This window comes from Pelophylax lessonae, assembly GCF_965119305.1.
Source record: "Pelophylax lessonae genome assembly, chromosome: 5".
NCBI classification, from domain to species: Eukaryota; Metazoa; Chordata; class Amphibia; order Anura; family Ranidae; genus Pelophylax; species Pelophylax lessonae.
The window spans coordinates 65764845-65787679 of NC_138772.1; the positions used below are offsets into that span (position 1 = coordinate 65764845).

Below are 22835 nucleotides of genomic sequence, written 5' to 3' on the forward strand. Positions count from 1 at the left end.
AATCAGATCGCATGGGTGTTCACACATATGCGATCCAATTCCAAACTAATCTGGGGGTGTTAAAAACTTTGTATTGACACTCCCAGCAGTTCCCATATGGCAGTGTGAACTGCCTGCGAGTTAGGTGCGAGGCGGGAACCTGCAGTGGATTTGCAGGGTTACATGCATCGCACCAATGTGAAGACAACATCCCATAAACTCCCCTGCTAATAAACTTCAAAAAACGTCCATGTGTGTATGGACACATTGGATAACATAGAGGGGAGTTTAAGGGCTGTTAAAAAAAAAAAAAAAACGCCAAAACTCACAAAAACTTAAGTTTATTAGCTGCAGTGTGCATGATGAGGCCTTATAGAGAAAGAAAGAAAGAAAGAAAGAAAGAAAGAAAGAAAGAAAGAAAGAAAGAAAGAAAGAAAGAAAGAAAGAAAGAAAGAAAGAAAGAAAGAAAGAAAGAAAGAGGGAAGGATGTAAGGAAGGAAGGAAGGAAAGAAAGAAAGAAAGAGAGAAGGAAGGAAGGAAAGAAAGAGAGGAAGGAAGGAAAGAAAGAGAGGAAGAAATAAGGTAAGAGAGAAGGAAGGAAGGAAAGAAAGAGAGGAAGGAAAGAAAGAAAGAAAGAAAGAAAGAAAGAAAGAAAGAAAGAAAGAAAGAAAGAAAGAAAGAAAGAAAGAAAGAAAAAGAAAGAAAAAGAAAGAAAGAAAGAAAGAAAGAAAGAAAGAAAGAAAGAAAGAAAGAAAGAAAGAAAGAAAGAAAGAAAGGAAGGAAGGAAAGAAAGAGAGGAAGAAAGAATGTAAGAAAGAAAGAGAGAAGGAAGGAAGGAAGGAAAGAAAGAGAGGAAGCAAAGAAATAGAGAAAGAAAGAAAGAAAGAAAGAAAGAAAGAAAGAAAGAAAGAAAGAAAGAAAGAAAGAAAGAAAGAAAGAAAGAGAAAAATGAAAAGATAGCTCATTAAATAGCGCCTAATAGATCTCCTTATTTGTGGATTTTGGTCTTACCTGGTTGTTCTTACAGAGATCAGCCCACATGCTGGTGCCATCTCCCCCCCTCATTAGGACATGGTAGGTGAAGAAGTAAATGCCAGGGATGGAGCAGGTGAACTTGCCGGTGGTCGGGTCGTAGTGATTGCCCAGGTTGGTGACCACATCATCGAACTTGAGCAGCTCGTAGCCCTCATGCTGCCTCTTGAGGCCGGCATAGAAGGCGATCTTGGGCACGGTGGTATAGGTGGCAGCGCTGATGGCACCGGCGGCATTTAAGCCGGGAGTTCCCGGTGGCCCCGGCAGCCCCGGTCTTCCCGGCTCCCCTTTATCACCCGGTGGCCCCATAGGTCCCGGAGGTCCCGGCTCCCCCGGTGGTCCCCTTGGCCCAGCCTTCCCTGGCCGGCCAGGTTCCCCTTTGGCTCCTTGGATGAATGTAGGTAGGGACTGGAGAAGGCTGTGGTCCCGCACAGTCTCCGCGGTGGCAGTGCTGGGGGGTTTGGTCCCATAGGGGTCGCAGACCATGCGGCAGGTGCCCAGCATCTCGTAGTGGGCTGAAGTCCCGGCTGAGTTGACCAGAACCGGGATGAGGATGACCAGCAGGAGGACCATGACCACCCCCAGGGCGCCGGCTGCCACCAGCCTCTTCCTGGCCACCAGCCGGCTCAGAGCTGGCCGTTCCTCCTGCCTGCTTTTCGACGAAATCTTGAAGCCTTTCTGGACACCACCAGCGAACGGGGGGGAAGCCAAAGACTTGGGGCTCCTCCTGAAGAAGAAGCCGCCCGAGCCGCTCTATGGCCGGAGCTCCGGAGCTGGCCAAGGTGCTGAAGCCTCTGCTGCAGGACCTCCTCGGGATTTGACTCTAGCCTGGTGGCTCCCGGTCTCTCTTGTCCAACTTTGTGGTCTCTCCCTTGGGGTGGTCTCTGCCGCTCTTGGATGGGAGGCAGTCTCTTTCCTCTCCAGGTGGTCTAATTCTTCTTCTCTGCTCAGCGATCTCTCATTCCTTAAGCATCAAAGACAATGCTGGAGATCCCTCTCCCACCTCCAAGAACCTGAACCCACGTGTAGCCTCACAGCTCAGCGCCTCCCAGCATCCTTCCACTCCTCTTCATTGGCATCGACTTTTTTTTTTTTTTTTCCTTTTTTTTATTTTATTTGCACACTCTTCCAGTTGAAATGAACTTTCCTGCTGTTCTTTCTCCTCTTCTCCTGAGGAGGTGACCGCAGCTACTCTGTGCTTCAAGGGGTCCAGATGATTGATGGGGAGGGTGGTGCTGGCAGAGGATTCCTCACTTCATCAGCTTCTCTCTATCTCCCTCGCCCTCTCTACTATTAAACATATGAATGCCTGGCAGCGATGCATAGGACTGCCCTGTAATCCTCTCCTTCACATGCAGCTCAATGAACAAGATTCTGGAGTAGAGTCATCACCTGTAGATCAAACACCCGACTCCAATCCATAGGGATCTCTTCCTTTCATAGCCATCCCTTGTCACATCCAGCTGCATCATTCATGTTCTGGGAAAGGGGCTTCTGGAATACTGCAGGTGATGACTTACAAACTGGATTTTCGAAAAGGCAAAAGAAAAAACCTACATTGCATTAATCCCCCCCCCCCCCCTCCCCAGAAAGAAAACCAGAAAGATGTAATATATTGCAGATTAGCAGATTACCCTTCCTTAAAGTGGTATTCAACCCAAGAAACAAATGCAATATATTACAGTTTACCAATCCTTAAAGGGTTAGTTCACCTTTTAAGAAAAAATGAAAAGTTGTTGAACTAATACTGTACACAAGTGTTCTCCAAACTGCAGTCTGGGGGCGGATGTGGGGGGTGTGCTTACTTTTTTCCAGCCCTTGGGACATTATTACCCCCACTGTTAAGCAACAGTAGGACATAGTTCCTGTCACTGACACTGACAACAGGGCACTATTCTTCCCATTGACACCAATGATGGGGTACTATTCCTCACACTGATACCAATGATGGGGTACTATTCCTCACACTGATACCAACAATGGGGCACTATTCCTCCTATTGATACCAACGATTGGGCACTAGTCCTCCCCTTAAAATTAACAATGGGGCACTATTCCTCTCACTGATACCAACGATGGGGCACTATTTCTCCCACTGATACCAAAGAAGGGGCACTATTCCTCCCATTGATACCAACGATGGGGCACTAGTACTCCCCTTAAAATTAACAATGGGGCACTATTCCTCTCACTGATAGCAACGATGGGGCACTATCCCCCCCCCCCCACTGATACCAACGAAGGGGCACTATTCCTCCCATTGACACCAACAATGGGGCACTATTTCTCCCACTGATATCAACGAAGGGGCACTATTCCTCCCATTGATACCAACGATGGGGCACTAGTACTCCCCTTAAAATTAACAATGGGGCACTATTCCTCTCACTGATACCAACGATGGGGCACTATTTCTCCCACTGATACCAACGAAGGGGCACTATTCCTCCCATTGATACCAACGATGGGGCACTAGTACTCCCCTTAAAATTAACAATGGGGCACTATTCCTCTCACTGATAGCAACGATGGGGCACTATCCCCCCCCCCCCCACTGATACCAACGAAGGGGCACTATTCCTCCCATTGACACCAACAATGGGGCACTATTACTCCCACTGACACAAATGATGAGGCACTATTCTTCCCATTGTTACCATTGATGGGGTGCTATAACTCCCATTGACACCAATGATAAGGCACTATTCCTCTCATTGATACCAACGATGGGGCACTTTTCCTCTCATTGATATCAATGATGTGGCACTGTTCCTCCCCCTAATACCAATGATAGGGCATTATTCCTCCCCCTAATACCAATGATGTGGCACTATTCCCACCAATGATGTGGCACTAATCCTCCTGCTGATACCGATGATGTGGCACTATTCCTTCCCTAATGCCAATGATGGGGCACTATTTATCCCGCTAATACCAATGATGTGGCATTATTCCCACCAATGATGTGGCACTAATCCTCTCGCTAATACCGAGGATGTGGCACTATTCCTCTCCCTAATACCAATGATGGGGCACTAATCCTCCCCTAATACCAATGATGTGGCACTATTCCCACCAATGATGTGGCACTAATCCTCCCGCTAATACCAATGATGTGGCACTATTCCTCCCCCTAATACCAATGATGTGGCACTATTCCCCCCCAATAATGTGGCACTAATCCTCCCACTAATACCAATGATGTGGCACTATTCCTTTCCCTAATGCCAATGATGGGGCACTATTCCTCCAACTAATACCAATGATGGGGCACTATGCCTCCCCTAATACCAATGATGGGGCACTATTCCTCCCACTAATACCAATGATGTGGCACTATTCCTCCCACTAATACCAATGATGGGGCACTATGCCTCCCCCTATATACCAATGATGGGGCACTATGCCTCCCCCTAATACCAATGATGTGGCACTATTCCTCCCACTAATACCAATGATGTGGCACTATTCCTCCCACTAATACCAATGATGTGGCACTATTCCTCCCACTAATACCAATGATGGGGCACTGTATACTCCCACTGACATCAGGACATTTTCTACTCTCACTGGCAACAGTCCGGCCCCCCTAAAATTGAAGGACAATAAACTTGCCCTTTATTTAGAAAGTTTGGAGACCCCTGCTGTACACCCTTCGCACCACCCTGATCCCTGTAGTACTTACCTCTCTGAGTGATGAGCTGTCAAAACCGGTGCCACCCGTGTAGGGGGTCCAAGGATTTTAAATCCCTGCTCCTCTTCTTCATTCTGCAGAGCTTCTGGGATGGATCAGAGTGATTCTGATTGGTCAGTGCTGCCACAGAGCATCACTCTGATCCGTCCCAGATGTGCTGCAGGAAAAAGGGACAGGGATCTCAAATCCGTAGACTTCTACACTGGCTGCATAGGAGTGTAAGGTCTCCTTTTTATTATTATTTTTTTTTTTAACTAACCCTTTAAGTGGCAATAAATCCAAAAACAAGGATGTAATATATTGCAGCTTACCAATCCTTAAAGTGATAGTAAAAGATACAATTATTTGGCTTGAAATAAAAAATGATGCTATGCTTACCTGCTGTTTGCCAGACAACAGGACAGAGAGGACACATATGATACTACCTGCATGGAGTTTGCATGTTCTCCCTGTGCCTGCGTGGGTTTCCTCCCACACTCCAAAGACATGCTGGTAGGTTAATTGGTTCCTGTCTAAATTGTCCCTAGTATGTGTAAGTAAGATTGTGAGTTATGGACTTTAGATTGTAAACTCCTTGAGGGCAGGGATTGATGTGAATGTACTATATATATGTAAAATTGACATCGCTATGTAAGTACCTGTTATGAATAAATACATTAATATGGTGATAGTGTCACTATAGAGTTGAGTTATTTTGAGGGGACAGCACATTTACACTGTTATCCAAGCTGTACACTCACTACTTTACATTGTACAAAAGTGTAATTTCTTCCGTGTTGTCACATGAAAAGATATAATAAAATATTTACCAAAATGTGAGGGGTGTACTCACTTTTGTGAGATACTGTATGTATATATATATATATATATATATATATGTATATATATATATATATGTATATATATATATATATATATATATATATATATATATATATATATATATATATATATGTAGCGGGTTTTCCAGGCATTGGGCCTGATGTGGGTCTGCCATTGTTACCGGTTACCTCTCCAGCCCATGTAAGCTGCGGCCCTGGGTGTGAGAACTGAGACATGGATGACTCCGGCATCTTGGTTTTATGGTTTTTATTGTATTTAAGGGATGGGAGAAGGGAATAAGTGGGATACTCCTTTGGCTTAACTAAATACACTTGGGACTTGATCCAGCAAAAATGCCCGTTGGCACTTCCTTGATGCCAGCCGACGCCAGCCAAAGCTCACTAACACTAAGAACTCACTGCAGTTTGATAGAAGTGCTGGATCCTCGACTTTAAGTCAAGAAGACCCAGGACTGTAAATTGTAGAACTACTGACACTGCTGTAGTGCAAAGTCAGTGAGTACTCCCCTCCTGCCTTGCATTGGCTTGAGGTAGTACATTGTAGATTTCTGTAAAGCTGCAACTCTCAACTGACACTCTGTACAATTCAGGGCCCAACTGCAGGTGTCCCCTTTAACCTTTAACTCTTTGGGGTTCACTGACTATGTACCCCCTCTGTAACTTCAGGGTCCTCAACCTAGGTACCCCCTTTCAGCTAGCTGACACTGGATCCCAGAACCTCCTCCGGAGTGGTCCCCTCTGACTTCAGACAGACCCCCAGGGGCAATCCTCAGTACTCACGACCTGTGTAGGCTTTCCTGGGACTGGACCCCTCTCTCTCTCTGCAGGCTCTCGGCACACCGGATCCCCTCCGCTCAACTCAGCACTCTCTGGACTCCCAGGCAACACCCCGAGACATCCACTTCCACAGACAGGAGGAGATACAGCCGCACTCTCCTTCCTGGGACTCTGCTCCCGCCAAAGACACCGTGTCATGCACTTCCCCCAAACTTATACCCACTCCCAGAATCCTTTGCAGCATAATCTGCCTTCTGGGGTAGTTACAAGTTTGGATGTGTCCCCTGATTGGGCTTCCTCCACTGCCCTATGAGAAGCCTCTCACAGGAGCCAGTGGGGAGACTTCCCCCTTTCAGCAGGCACATCTGGAAGCCATGACACCCTAACTAAACAAATCCCAGCCCTGCTGTTAGGCAGAAAAGGCCCACTATACATTTACCTAGCACCTACCTGTAGGGTGCTACACCCACCCCACACCAAAATGAGTCAGGTCCCTCTGACTCCGAGGCAGCCGCCTCGTATCAAAAACTCACAGAGCTAACACTTACACCAAGCTAAATCCCCCCGACCACTAATACAGAGGCAACCATTACAGTGCATTGCCTTCTATATAGTGCAGGTTGATTTGTATAATACACAAGACATGTCTGGTACATACTTAGTCCAAACATTAAAGAAGAAGTAAACTTCCATCCTTAAATTTTACCTATAGCTAAGCCTATATTAAATCTTACCTATAGGTAGTGTAAATATCTCTGAAACGTACACCGGAGATATATACTGTATATACAGCTGGTGACATCACTGGCGCATGCGCTCTGAAGGAGCCGCCACCTGGGCCAATTTCTTCAGAGCCCTGTGCCGTGACCGGTGGTTCCCGCTGGCATGCACTGGAGTGATGGATGACATTGCATAGCCACAAGGCATCGTTTTCAGGTACGCTTCCCATAATGTGCTAGTATGCGAAGCATACTAGCACACTATGCCTTTGCCTTGCAGGTAAGAAAAAAAAAAAACGTGCAGCTGTTTGTAACTGCTTTAACCACTTTACGACTGCCCGCCGCAGTTATAATGTGGCAGGCAGCCTCTCCTGCGCGAACCCCCGTAGGTATACGTCCATCTCGCACAGGTAGCTAGGAGAAGCTCCGATTGCCGCCTGACACCCGCGATCGTTCCCCGCCGAGAGAGAAGAACGGTCAGCTGTTGTAAACACAGCCACCCATTCTACTCCCTGGAATGATCACAGAGCTCCTGTGATCCTTCTATATAGGATCGCATATCTCTATGGTCATTCCACAAGCCAGACCCCCCCCCCCCCACAGTTAGAAACACGCCCCTAGGTATATATATAACCCTTTGATCACCCATAGTGTTAACCCCTTCTCTGCCAGTGTCATTATTACAGTAACAGTGCATATTTTTAGCACTGATTACTGTAGTAATGTCACTGGTCCCCCCAAAAGTGTAAAAAATGTCAGTTAGGGGTCCCATCTGTCAGCCGCAATGTCGCAGTCCTGCAAAAAATCGCAGATCGTCGCCATTACTAGTAAAAAAAAAAAAAACAATAAAAATTATGTAAATCTTTCCCGTGGTTAGTAGACGCGATGACGTTTGCGCAAACCAATCAAAATACGCTTATTGCAATTTTATTTTACCAAAAATATGTAGCAGAAAACAAATTGGCCTAAAATCTTAAAAAATTTAGATTTTTAAATTTTTTTTTTGGTAATGTTATATAACAGAATGTGAAAAATATAGTTTTTTTTTTCAGAATTGTATCTTTTTTTTGTTTATAGCGCAAATAATAAAAATCGCACAGGTGATCAAATACCACCAAAAGAAAGCTCTATTTGTGGGAAATAAAGGACAATTTTATTTGGGTACAGCAACGCACGACCACGCAATTGTCCGTTAAAGCAGAGGCGTAACTAGAACCTTCAGGGCCCTGATGCAAGAAACCATGAAGGGCCCCCCAGACCCCTGGCTGGGGCCCTTACCTTCAAGCCCAGGGCTCTTCCCACTAATCCTGGGGCTCTTTACACTTGTTGCATGGCCTTTTATTACGGTCCCGCAGCAGGATTCTTTCACAAGTTCTGCAGTGGGCCCCCTTCCTGCAATCTTGTGGGCCCCCTTCCTGCAATCTTGGGGCCTCCCCACAGTGGTGCAATGCCAGGGTCCGGTCGCAAAGTGTGACCTTTGCGATCCTGGAAGTTCACCCACTGGTTTGCTACCGGGCCCCCTGGAGCATGGGGCCCGGTAGCGATTGCAACCCCTGCAACCCCTGTAGTTACGCCCCTGCGTTAAAGTAACGCAGTGCCGAATCGCAAAATGTGGCCTGGTCATTAAGGGGGCAAATCCATCCGGTTCAGAATTGGTTTTAAAAACGTCTCACACATGTGGTATCCCCATACTCAGGAGGAGTCGCAGAGTGTGATTCTATGTATGTCTATGATGTGTGAGAAATATCTTATTAAATTGACGGCTTACTGTAAAGAAAAAAAAGAACCTTTGGCAAAAAAACGAACTCCTGCAAAGACTCACCATGCCTCCTAAACAATACCTTGGGGTGTTTACTCTCCAAACTGTGGTCATTTTTTGAGTGTTTTACCTGTCCTGGCACTTGAAGTGATTGTTAAGCCTCAGTTTTTTTTCTGTTAAAAATAACCAACATGTCATACTTAGCTGCTCTATGCAGTTGGTTTTGCACAGAGCAGCCCAGATCCTCCCTTTTTTCGGGTCCCTCTTTGGTACTCCTGGCCCCTCCCTCCTGCCGAGTGCCCCCACAGAAAGCAGCTTGCTATAGGGGCACCTGAGCCGAGCAACTGCTCTCTGTGTCCATTCAGACACAGAGCCGTGGTCCAGCCATGCCCCCTTTCTCTCCTCATTGGCTCATTGACTTTGATTGACAGCAGTGGGAGCCAATGGCGCTCAACTGCTGTCTTAGCCAATGAGGAGGGAGAGTCATGGACAGCTGAGTCTGTCCTGCAACATCGCTGGATTGAGATGGAGCTCAGGTAAGAATTAAAGGGGCTAAGGGGGCTGCTGCACACAGAAGGCTTTTATCTTCTGCCTTTACAAACACTTAAAAGGACATAAGAAATCATATAGGTAGTCAGGAAATTAGATGTCTAACCACTTGCCAACCAGTCACATACCTGGTACATCACTGGACTTCAGGTGGTATACCAGTCATACTCCATATAATTTTATTTAGAGCCGACAGTCGTCTCTCTTTTAAAAGCAATCCTAGCCGCTAACTAGCTGCCGGATCTCTTTTACAAGCAGCATGAGGGGACGTGCCTTTTGTGGCTTTACCAGGGGTCTCCCATCCCACCGGGAGTCCCAATCAACCAGCCGGGGCTTCCGCCAGCTGATCACAGAGCAAAACAAAGACCGGATCAGTTTTGTTCGGCACTATGATGTAGTAACCCGAAAGCAATGACCTTACATCACTTCCGGTTTACCCGAATGTAAACGCTGCCAATTTTATAAATCAAAAGCATTTGCATTGCAATGCTTTTTATTTTATTTTTATTTATGTACACTGTTGCTTTAAAAACATTTTTAATCACTGTTTAATCACTGTTATTGCTATCAAAAGGAATGTGCACATCCCGTGTGACAGCAATAGGCATGTGACAGGTACTCTTTATGGGAAGATCTCGGGTCTGTAAGATCATTCCTCTGTCCTTAAAAGCATTTGATCTCACCGATCTTTGTGGGATCAAATTCTTTTAAGGGCAGAGGAATCATCTTCTAGACCCGAGATCTCCCCATAAATAGTACCTGTCACATGCCTTTTGCTGTCACAAGGGATATGCACATTCCTTCTGATAGCAATAACAGTGATCATTTTTTTTTTTTTAAAGCAACAGTATAAAAATAAAAATGAATAAATACATTTTTTTTTAAGTGCCCCCATCCCCCCATGCTCGTGCGCAAAAGGGAATGCACGTGTTAGTCCCTCACGTACACACACAGCGATTGTCCCACACATGTGAGGTATCGCCGCAAATGTCAGATCATGGAAAGTAATTTTAGCACTAGACCTAAATCTAAAGTGGTAACATGTAAAGTCTTTTAAAGCGTTGCCTAAGAATAGTAAAATTTACGCCATTTGTCACCACTGCACCGGCGTGCACAATTTTAAAGCATTACATGTTTGGTATCTGTTTACTGGGCATAATATTCTCCTTTATATTTTACCAAAAAACTGGGTTATGTATTGTGTTTTTTGCATTCAAATAAAAAAAAGTGTACTTTTTTTTTTTAAATGCCTTTAAAAAACAGCTGCGCAAATACAGCGTAACATAAAAAATTGCAAAACCCACCAATTTATTCTTTAGGGCCTCTGCTTTTTAAAAAAAAATGTAATGTTTGGGGGTTTCAAAAAATACTGATTGTATACAAAAAGTGCCAGAAAAGGCCTAGTCTTGAAGTGGGCAATTTATGCTCCTTGAAAGCCCAAAGGTGCTCCTTGGATTTAGGGCTCCTCTGTTCATCTATGCTGTGAAAAAATTCCACACATGCAGTATGCCCATACTCAAAGGGAGTAATGGAATGTGTTTTGGGGGTGTAATTCTAAGTATGCCTATGCTGTCTGTAAGAAATAACTTGTAAAAAGGACAACTTTGTGAAAAAAAAAGTATTTAATTTCTTTATTTTCCAAAAAATTGTGACAAAAAAATGACTAAAAACTCACCATCTCTCTTACTAAATATCTTGGACTGTCTACCATATAAAAAGAGTTCCTTTTAGGGGTATTTGTACTGTCCTGGCATTTTAGGGCCTCAAATTAGGTAGTTGGTACAGCAGGACTGATCAATTTCCAAATATATAGTTTGTAGACTCTATAACCTTCACATATAAAAAATAATATAAGCCTATTGTTCCTTGTCACCAAAGAAATGTAGCACAATACTATTTAGCCCAAATTTATGAAGAAATATTATTTATGTGCTGGAAAAGGAGTGAAAGTGTCCTGTCTTAAAGTGGTTAAAGTCCCATCTGTAATGTAAACTTGCATTTTCCACAGCATGGCAAAGGCACGGGTTCCCTTTAAAGCGGAGTTCCACCCGAAATTTATACTTACCTCCATCTTCTCGCTCCCGGTCACCTGAAAAACAAATGGATAATCGCAATTTTTTTTTTTTTTTCACTTACCTTTTAGAGAAAATATACTCACCTTACTTCCTTCTTCCTCCCCTCGGCGGCCACGGCGATTCGTCACTTCCTGGCTTTTGCAATGATTCCTGGGAGCTGAACGTCATCGCTCCCAGGAATCATTGCGCCTGCACCGGCCCCGACGTCAGTTCCGGGGCGCGCGCGTCATTCCCTTCTAAACAGCTTCTGGGCATGCCCAGAAGCTGTGGAGGGATGACGCGCGCGACCCGGAAGTGACGTCGGGGCCGGTGCAGTGCATCGTGGGACCGAAGAAGGAGGAAGAGGACCGAAGAGGACGCGGAAGAGGATCGCGCTGGCTTCAAGCTGCCCACACCCGAGATGGCAGCGCTGGAGAAGACAATTTCAAGGTAAGTATTTCTCCTGAAAGGTAAGTGCAACCCGGGACAGATCAGAGGCTAGCCATTGTGGAATGTGCTAGCCCTGACTGTCCCGGGGGTATTTTTATTAAAAAATGTACAACTAGGGTGGAACTCCGCTTTAAGCAGCACAGTAGTTCAATATCTAGCATCTCTGGGGTCCTCAGAAGGTACACCATCTACAAGGAGTCTATGGGGTTGATTTACTAAAACTGGAGCACACAGAGCCTGGTGCAGCTCTGCATAGAAACTAAACAAGCTGAAGTTAGAAGCCAATTGGCTACCATGCACAGTTGCACCAGATTTTGCACTCTCAAGTTTTAGTTTATCAATCTCTATATGTTCTACCCATGTTTTAAAGTGGAGTTCCACCCATTTTCGTAACTTTAGATCTATGTAATCCCCTTTAAAACGACTTTTACCAATGGAAACTTTTTTTTTTTGCTGGTAAATACCTTAATTTCTGCTTTATTTCTCCTCTCCTCACTTCCGGGTCCGATCGGCGATGACGTCATTCGGCGATTCGCAGTGTGTGCTGGGATGTATTCCATTCCAGAAATCTCGCAGTATTAGCCAGGAGCTGAGCTGTACTGAGCCGTGACATGCCCCGCCTCCGCCCCGCCTCCTCTCAGTGAGTTGTACTGTATGCATTATATTCAGGCCGTTCTCTGCCCCGCCTCCGCCCCGCCTCCCCTCCGCCCCCCCGACTACTGCAACATGTAAGAAAAGAAAACAAGGAGAAACAAAAGTGGATCAATGGAGAATTTGAGGGAAAGATGGCTAGCTTAAACTAGAAGGGATCTGCAGATGGAGGGGACTAATTCCACCCAACAATCTCTTCCAATAAAGCACCTGGGAAAGTTAAAGATATATACCGTATACTTATACTAAGATAATGTTCTCCCCATTCCTCCTGCCACCACCATTACCCTAGTGGGGGCCACTTTTTTTAACCCGTATATGAACATCATACGGTTACTCTTTCCTCTTCACCTCAGATTGGTAGGTACCATATGGACACCAGTCACATGGCATTTTGATGTAACGTGTGATCTATGATAATGTTTATTACAATGTTACTTTATATATATATTTTTTTATCAACAGAAGCAAATTGACTTATGTAATCTCCTTATCATACACCCCTGATGAAAGGATATGAACCTGAAACACGTTGGGGGATATGGAGAAAATATTTATATATCATATTCAACAACACTAGGATGTCTATGTTTATGTAGATGTTTGCTGTTATTCAACTACTTATTCTTTGCTTTTATTCAACCTATACTATTTTTCAGTTATTTTAACATAATATAATAAAATCATATATATTTTTTAATATCTTGGTGTCATGCCTGCCCTTAAAGTCCCTACTGTCATGGGGGAACAGCTTATTTAATGATTTAAAAGTCAACGGTCACAGACCAGAGGGAAATAGGATTGGAAGCAGAGTGGATTCGATTTAAATCAAGTTGATTTAAATCACAATATAAATCATGATTTAAATCACTAGTAAAGGGCTTAAATGAAATCAATTTGATTTAAATCATCATTTTCAAATAGCAACTATCATGTCTGTCCTGCAGCGACTCCTCTTCTGACCCGCTGTTGTCTCACCGTCAGTCCCATTCACTTAAATGGATTGGCTGGTGATGCGGCAGTGACACAACAAGGTGAGGGACGTGGCAGCAGCAGGTGAGTGGATGCCCGCTAACAGGTGCTGCCATGATGGATCTGAAATGACAGGGGCTCTTTAAATGTAAGGACTTATTCTTGCTGGTAGTTAGTGTGAAATTGTGTGAATGCTTCAATGCAGCGCATGTTATCTTAGCTTGCTTGCAGCTTGCAGAGCTTGGATTCATTGAATGAGTTTACCATAAATGTAAAATTGCAGAATATACACATATGCAGAAAAATGAAAAAAAAAAAAAAAAAAAATATATATATATATATATATATATATATATATATATATATATTACATAACTAAGCTCCATTTTATGCTGAATAAACAAAACTATTAATGTATCGTACATAGAAAACTATCTATGGATAGAGTTTTGCTCCAAAGGCATTTTATTAAAATAATTTGATGAAAATCAAAAAAATCTGATTTAAATAAAATAATTTTATTGATTTTTTTTTTTTTTTTTTTTAAATAATCGATTTTTATCCACCCTGAGTGGAAGCAAGGGGACCAAATCTCCTCAAAAAGAGACAAATGGTCATTGGAAATAGCCATAATTCTTTAGGGCTTGAGCAGCCAATAAAATCAACAAAATGCACTAAAGGCAAGAAAGGAAAGAAAGCGGGATGTCAAAAAGGCAGCTGGCTACTTTTAGTGCCATCAGGAGACGCTAGTCTTCATTAGGCCTGAACACAGATCCCTTAGTGCAGGGGTGTCAAACGAAATTTCATTGCGGGCTGCACAAGCATTATGGTTGTCCTCAAAGGGCCGCTTGTATCTGTAAGAATATATACATATATGCAGAGCTTTTTTTTCCGCAGAGAATAGGTGCAGGAACTCAACCACGCCCCCCACTGAACCGCATCAAACTATGGGTAGATCTTAAAGGGGCTATAAATACCAGGAGTGAGCTATGTGCGGAGCTCAGGGATGCACTCAGTACAGAGCGCAGAGTCCAGAAGTGCGCTACATACAGAGTTCACAGTTTAGGAGTGCGCTGTGTACAGAGTGCAGTATTGAGGAGTGCGCTGTGTACAGAGTGCAGTATTGAGGAGTGCGCTGTGTACAGAGTGCAGTATTGAGGAGTGCGCTGTGTACAGAGTTCAGAGTTCAGGAGTGCGCTGTGTACAGAGTGCAGTTTTGAGGAGTGTGCTGTGTACAGAGTTCAGAGTTCAGGAGTGCGCTGTGTAGAGAGTTCAGAGTTCAGGAGTGCGCTGTGTACAGAGTGCAGTATTGAGGAGTGCGCTACATACTGAGTGCAGGGTTTAGGGGTGTGCTATGCACAGTGTGCAGGAATCAGCTCTCTTTCACAGGCAGTTCACATCTCACTTCCACCCCTTTCCCTAGGTGCAAGGGCCACATGAAATGTCCTGGAGGGCTTGATTCGGCCCGCGGGCCTTGTGTTTGACACATGTGCATTAGTGCAATCTGTCATGATTTTGTTGGCATTGACTTCCAACGCATTTTGGGGAATCTCCCCCCCCCCCCCAAAACATGTTGTCTGTATCTGATGCTCTTAATCATTACGTGTTTCAGAAAATCCTTCAAGTGAGAGGAACTTCTGTACCAGGCGCTCCTCCAGACATACACTATATTACCAAAAGTATTGGGACGCCTGCCTTTACACGCACATGAACTTTAATGGCATCCCACTTTTAGTCCGTAGGGTTCAATATTGAGTTGGCCCACCCTTTGTAGCTATAACAGCTTCAACTCTTCTGGGAAGGCTGAGCACAAGGTTTAGGAGTGTGTCTATGGGAGTGTTTGACCATTCCTTCAGAAGCACATTTGTGAGGTCAGGCACTGATGTTGAACAAGAAGGCCTGGCTCACAGTCTCCGTCCGCTCTAATTCATCCCAAAGGTGTTCTATCGGGTGGAGGTCAGGACTTTGTGCAGGCCAGTCAAGTTCCTCCGTCCCAAACTCGCTCATCCATGTCTTTATGGACCTTGCTTTGTGCATTGGTGCGCAGTCATGTTGGAACAGGAAGGGACCATCCCCAAACTGTTCCCACAAAGGAGAATGAAATTGTCCAAAATGTCTTGGTATCCTGACACCTTCACTGGAACTAAGGGGCCAGGCCCAACCTCTGAAAAACAACCCCACACCATAATCCCCCTCCACCAAATAATTTGAAGCAGTGTACATAGCAAGGTCAATAAAGACATGGATGAGTGAGTTTGGGGTGGAGTATGTGACTGGCCTGCACAAAGTCCTGACCTCAACCCGATAGAACACCTTTGGGATGAATTAGAGCAGAGACTGCGAGCCAGGCCTTCTCGTCCAACTCAGTGCCTGACCTCACAAATGCATAATATAGTGTATCAAAATTGAAAAAGAACGTTCTGGAAATTTTTGTATGAATGTTCCTACAAATGGTTAATCTAAAATCTTAAATGCGCTACGCAATTATGCCTTGTAAATTTTCTTCTTGTGCCTTAAACCATAATCCATTTTGAAGATACATACTGCAAAACGAATCAGATGTTTAATCAATTAAATATGCTGCATTTGCAATGCAAACTACCTGATTTGTCACAGGTATTGTTCCCATCATCAAGTCGCTAAGGATCAATGTTATGCTGAGAAGTCAAGATTTAGATCAAAAATACATAAAAAATTGATTCTTCAGTCCCCGTCTTGTAGTCTTGAGCTTGTCAGTCAAGCCTCAATGACATTTCCTTGTCTACAAAATATCTGAGCGATGTTCCTTCCAAGGCGACTTACTACACCAGGCTCAGAATCCAAAATGAAGCACGACAATCAAAAAACAAACAAACCAACATTCCCTTCTTCACGTTCCCGCTTGATATTATATTATCTCCGTCCGCCTTTATTTTCATTTTTATGCTGCAACACAATAAGGTCAAAGAGCCTGACTCCAGGAAACAAAGATTTATCGATTCCTACATTTAGGGAGAAATGTCAGATACTAGCAAGCCTTCTTCCTGAATGAATGAATGAATGAATGAATGAGGAGCAGATATACAGAGAAGGAAATCGGCACAGCAGATATTATGCTTCTTTTATGATATCTTTCCCATCAGGCTGATAAGGTTTGGCTGTAGCTTTTCATCTTTTCATTTGTAAATATTGTATTTGTCCCATCCCGCATCTGTCAGCTCGTGAGCTATTATCTGTCTCAGACACATCGTGGCGCTTTGGTCACCAGAGCAATTCAGTCTAGGGAGGGGCGGCAAGTGTGATGGGGATGAAACATTGGCGCTTTTGTCAGATGGCGCTTGAATTTAGCAGATAAAGGAGCAGGGAGCTCCGAGATGCTGAATAGAAAATCAATGGCTTGTCATTTGGAAACTTTTGACAACCGATCAGATTAAACAAGATCAAAGAGACAGAAGTTATGATTTGTTGTAAGTTTTGAACCATGGAGTTGGGAAAAGACAGACGGGGGGGGGGGGGGGGTGACGGCCGCCATGTAGAAAAGACAGAGATGGGAAACGGTATGATAGGCAAAAAACAGAAGTGACAAATTGAATGATAGAAAGAGGAAAATACTGCAGTATGGCTGTTGGATGTCAATTCTTTCAATCATGGAGGCCCACATGTGGGTGCTTCCTATGGAGGTCTACATGCAAATGTGGCCTTTCTAGGAACTGAAGAAGGGTAAGTAGGAGCGCTTCTGCTAGAAGGGTCCTCCTGATGCTTATATACATTCAAGACTATACAGGATAAAAGCTAAAACAGGCAATAAAGCAGCACTTACAGGAGAGAAGCAGGCTCTGGGTAAACAAGCATATGCAGAGAAAGGGGCTTCCAGGTGCGCTATGTCAGCAGTTGTATTGAAAAGCAGCTGTTAAAAATAGGGATAGACCGATTATCGGCAAGGCTGATATATCAGGGGCTGATATGCATTTTCCCCGATATATCGGTATCGGCCCCGGAACTGGCCGATATTGCCGATATTTTTGTGACGTCATTCTGCCTTCTTAGGCCACCTCCCTCACCTTGGACAGCCTCGTCTGGAGTCGGACTAGTCTTGCGGGAGTGTATCACAGCCAGGGCTTTTTTTCAGCGGGAACGCGGGGGAACGCAGTTCCGGCACCTCCAGCACTAAATGTATATAAAAGCAAGGGGGGTGCTGGAGGGTCTATTGATGCTGTCTGCTGGAGGATTTATTGTCACTGATGGGGATCTGTTTTTGTGTGATGGTCTATTATTGCTTGTGGGGGATCTATTGTTGCTGGGGTGGCGTCTATTTTTGCTATGGGAGTCTTTTGTTGTGTGAGTGATCTATTGTTGCTGGGGTGGTGTCTACTATTTCTGGGGGAATCTATTGTTCCTGGATGGACCTGATGTTGCTGGGTTGGTGTCCATTGTTTCTGGGGGAGTCTATTGTTGTGTGAGTGATCTATTGTTGCTGGGGTGGGGTCTACTGTTTCTGGGGGAATCTATTGTTGCTTGGGGGATCTATTGTTGCTGGCTCCAGTGGATCTATTTAACTGCTTTTCTTGTTATTAGACAAGAACAAATTCCATACAAATTATTAAGCACCATAAACTGATACTTGGGGCAGTACTGGGTGGTGGGTAGGGGGTGAACCAAGGGACGGTTCTTGGAGAGGGGTGGGGAGCAGAGACAAGGGGGGACTTATAAGGGGGGAGTTCCTGAACCTATTCTCTGAGAAAAAAAGCCCTGATCACAGCCATACACCCACCCACATCCACAGGCCCTGTACTAGCAAGCCAGCCACAGGCACTGAACCAGCGAGCCAGCCAGCCACCCACAGGCCCTGTGCCAGCCAGCCACAGGCACTGTACCAGCCAGCCACCCACAGCCCCTGTGCCAGCCAGCCACCCACCCACCCACCCACCCATCACAGGGTGCCAGCCAGCCACAGGCACTGTACCAGCCAGCCACCCACAGGCCCTGTACCAGCCAGCCACAGGCACTGTACCAGCCAGACAGCCACCCACAGCCCCTGTGCCAGCCAGCCACTCACCCACCCACCACAGGGTGCCAGCCAGCCACCCACAGACAGGGTGACAGACAGCCAGATACCCACAGACAGGGTGCCAGACAGACAGCCACCCACAGGCCCTGTACCAGCCACCCACAGGCCCTGGACCAGCCAGCCACCCACCTACCACAGGGTGCCAGCCAGCCAGCCAGCCATTCACCACAGGGTGCCAGCCAGCCACCCACCCACCACAGGGTGCCAGCAAGCCAGCCACCCACCACAGGGTGCCAGAAAGCCAGCCACCTACCACAGGGTGCCAGCTAGCCACTCACCACAGGGTGCCAGAAAGCCAGCCACCTACCACAGGGTGCCAGCTAGCCAGCCAGCCACCCCCCACAGGGTGCCAGCAAGCCAGCCACACACCACAGGGTGCCAGACAGCCAGCCATCCACCACAGGGTGCCAGCAAGCCAGCCATTAAGCATTAAACAAAAATTAACATGTTCAGTACCAGATTTGTGTCAAAACTTGTCTTTATTTTTCAAAATTTTAAATGTACAAAATATCGGCCCATATAGGCCGATACCGATACGTTGTGACAAAAAAAATCGGTATCGGCCCTGAAAAAAACATATCGGTCTATCCCTAGTTAAAAACACTTACAGTATTTCTAAGTAAATATGCTCATCAGTCTATAGCAGGGTTTCTCAACCGAGGTTCCATGGAACCCTTGGGTTCCTCCAGAGGTTGCTGGGGGTTCCTTGAGCAATGAGCAATTTCTGCCTCTCAGATAAGTTCCCAATGACACCATTGATCTTTTTAGCTATTATTAAGGGATTACATCTTCCCAATGTCCACAAGTGTAAGGGGCATTCTTCCCACTGACCATCACACTAATGTATCATGATTTGTAGATATAGTAATTTTTATCAGGGGTTCCCATAAGACCGTAAAGTTATTTCAAGGGTTCCTCGGTGTTGAAAAGGTTGAGTAAGGCTGGTCTATATGGTGAAAAAATTGGGTGGTGCACTATATTAATGAATGTGAATGCATAAACTGTGCATAAAACTGAATGTGCAAATCAATATATAAACATATTGTGCAAATGGAATGAAAACAAAGTCCCAAAGATTTCTTGGTTGAAAATCCAAATGAATATTCAGTGACTGATGTAAACAGATGGTGACAATTCAAAAGTAACTCAGTGATTCCCTCCACCTATGTGAATTCCTCCTTACCGGACGGATGAAAGTAAGTGCTCCTCTATACAAGTATAAACACACGATAATTGTGCTCAAGCCCAAAACGATCCGTGCTCACCACCGTGCATGCATATGAGCCTGCTTGGCCCCTTACCAGATCGGTATGGATAAAGCACTTTGCCACAACTTCCTGGACTGCAATGGCTGTCTCTTAGGATGTACAAGCAATCGTTGGGTAGACTATGTATGTGGATAAAAAACAGCAAATAGATGTATAGGAGCGTTGAGGAAATTCTAATGAGCCCGGGTCCGGCTGCGGCTCGGATCCCGAGTGACGTCGTGACGGCACGCCTCCTGTCTGACGCGTTTCCACCGATTGGTTATCTTCAGAGATAGGAGGTTGATCTATATGGTGCTCCTAAGATGGTATTCCCTGTCACTGTCCCGGCCAGCAACTGCAGAAACGAAGGGTCTGGTGGAGCAAGATGGCCACCGCCCTTCCGAAACCCTTGTGGAAAGCAAGGGATGGAAGTGACACCAGCAAGGGCACAGTGATGAGTTTCGGGGGATCCTCTTTTTGAAAGAAGGAGCTTCTAAGCATGCCCCAAAACGCATCACCGCCCCCCTTGCTGATGTCGATTACGCCACTTGTGTTGCACGGTGGTTTCAGGAGTGCAGCAGCCATCTTGCTCCTCCAAACCCTTTTGTTTCTGCAGCTTCTGGCCGGGACCGGCACAGTGATATGGGAATACCCTCCCAGGAGCACCATATAGACTGATGAGCTTGTTTACATTGAAATTCTAACAGTGTTTTTAACCATTGTTTTCTAATAAAACTGCTGACATACCGCACCTTGAAGCGCCTTTATCTTACATAGTTACATAGTAGGTGAGGTTGAATATAGACAATAGTCCATCCAGTTCAACCTGTGTGGGTGTGTGTGGCTGTAATCATCTCACATAGCCCTGAATGTTCTGATCCTTGAGATGTACGTCTAAGAGTCTTTTGAAAGTAGCCATACTTCCCGCAGAAACCACCTCTTGTGGTAGAGAATTCCACAATCTTGTAGCCCTAACAGTAAAGAACCCCCCACGTTGCCTGAGGTTAAAACGCTTCCCCTCTAATCGCATTGTATGCCCTCGAGTCCTCATGCAATCCCTTCGACTGAACAGCTTTTTTTCTAAGCTGAGATCCCCATTGAGATATTTAAAAATTGCTATCATGTCCCCCCTCAGGCGTCTCTTCTCCAGGGAGAATAAATCAAGCGCTTGCAGACGCTCTTCATAATTAAGGTCCTCCAATCCCCTATTTAGTTTAGTTGCCCTTCTCTGGACTCTCTCCAGCTCCAACACATCCCTTCTGAGGACTGGCGACCAGAACTGGACAGAATACTCCAGATGCGGTCGGACCAGAGTTTTATAAAGTGGAAGGATTATAGTCTTATCTCTGGAATGCATCCCTTTCTTTATGCATGCTAATATTCTGCCGGCTTTGGCAGCTGCCGCTTGACATTGCATGCTATTGCCTAGTCTATCATCAACCAAGACTCCCAGATCTTTCTCCATTTTTGACTCCCCCAAGGGTTCCCCTCCTAATCTGCATATGCCTTTCTAGGAATGCCCACTCCTCCAGACTGACATCCACCCATCCAGTCATTTTGATATTTGCATAACTCCTCCAATGCTTGCATCAGGGCTGAAGGCTCATAAGAGGATTACTAAAAGCAGGGTGCTGTGAGGTCTCCAGGAAGCAAGGTACAGCATTTTTCTGGCCCCTCCCACCAGCCATGATCTGCCCACCTTCCATAGAGAAGCACATCACTGGGCCTAAAATAATGTATGTAATGAAAACAGAAAGGTTTTATTTAAAAATGTCATTAGCATGTTGATGAAGAAGGGCGGGAGTCACCAGGGAAGGCTAAATATAAGCAGATTCAATTTCAGCTTTAAACATTATAAAGTTTTACCAACATTTTGGCCTTGTTAGAAATAAGCTCAGCGTTCCTGAGATGGTTTTTTATCAATGTGACAGAAGTGGTGGCGTCTGGCATGCCATAGGAGTACATGCAAACATTGGGGGTGTTTTTGCTTCTGAATGAAGCAGTAAGAAAGTGCTGAGCATGAATGTAGGAGGAACATCTGTTTTACAAGTAAAGAATTAAAAGTATAGAAAAGAAATTTAATTAGTAATTTCTGAATAACAAACTGTCTTTATTTAGGTGAGATACAACACCCAACACCTTGAAAGCATAACTGTCTGCAAATGAAATAAATAGAAAAGTAGATGGAAAGTAGAATTATAGAACCTTTTGGATAGAGTAATGGAGGGTTATAACCCCTTTCAGACTTTTATTCGCCATCTGAGTCCCATTGTGGAGATTTCCCTTCACTTCCTGTCCCATAGCCATACAGGAAGTGAGAGATAATTCCTAAGAACTAAGGGAATTCCTTGGGGACCCCCAGGTCACCAGAGCTAGTGTCCCCGTTGGAAGATTTCCCCTCTACTACTTTTCTGGCGACAACCCAAAATTTAGGATTTTCTTTTACTTTCACTTTCTATGATAATGGTAAACAGGAGAAAAATCGAGAGGGCGAGTCTCCATAATTAGGGCACAGACAGCAAAAAAAAACCCACAGGGGTTCTAATTCATCTCCACTCTATCCAAAATAAAATGAAACTTTTGCTTTTAGTTGTACTTTAAGCCCCCGTTCACACTAAGGCGACCTGTGAGGCGACCTGGTCGCCTCACAGGTCGCCGTAGGTCGCCTCCCATAGAGAAGCTGCGGACCCGTTCTAATAGGAGTGACACAAGTCGCTCCGACTTAGAAAAAGGGTCCGGAGCTTCTTTGGGGCGACCAGGAGGCGACCGCCATAGACTTCAATGTTATGAAGTCCGTGGCGGCCGCTCCGAGGTCGCGGCGTGCTGCTCGCACCGCGACCTCCAAGTAGCGTCGCCTGCATGTGAAAGGGGGCTAAAGCTGACGTTTATTCTTTACAGCTTTGTTTTTATTACTAACATTACCTGTAATGGAGTATGTCCCACCAGGACTGCTGGTAGAAATCACAGGGCCCCATACAGCCTACCTGAGCAGGCCCAACCTTCCAAAAGTGACTGAGGACATAGATTTATCAGTCCCTTTTTTGTTGCAGCCCCAGCAGCACA

At 45.1% G+C, this 22835-nt stretch overlaps 1 protein-coding gene across 1 annotated transcript in view; it reads right to left on the reverse strand.

Annotated features, from left to right (window-relative positions):
* Window positions 1-2343, reverse strand: part of C1QL3 (complement C1q like 3) — a 93855-nt gene extending 91512 nt beyond the window's left edge. The window contains exon 1 of the mRNA XM_082257311.1: window positions 991-2343. Coding sequence (XP_082113437.1) covers window positions 991-1584 — 594 coding nt within the window. The 5' untranslated portion in view covers window positions 1585-2343. The remainder of the gene's footprint in view (window positions 1-990) is intronic.
* Window positions 2344-22835: the final 20492 nt, after the last annotated feature.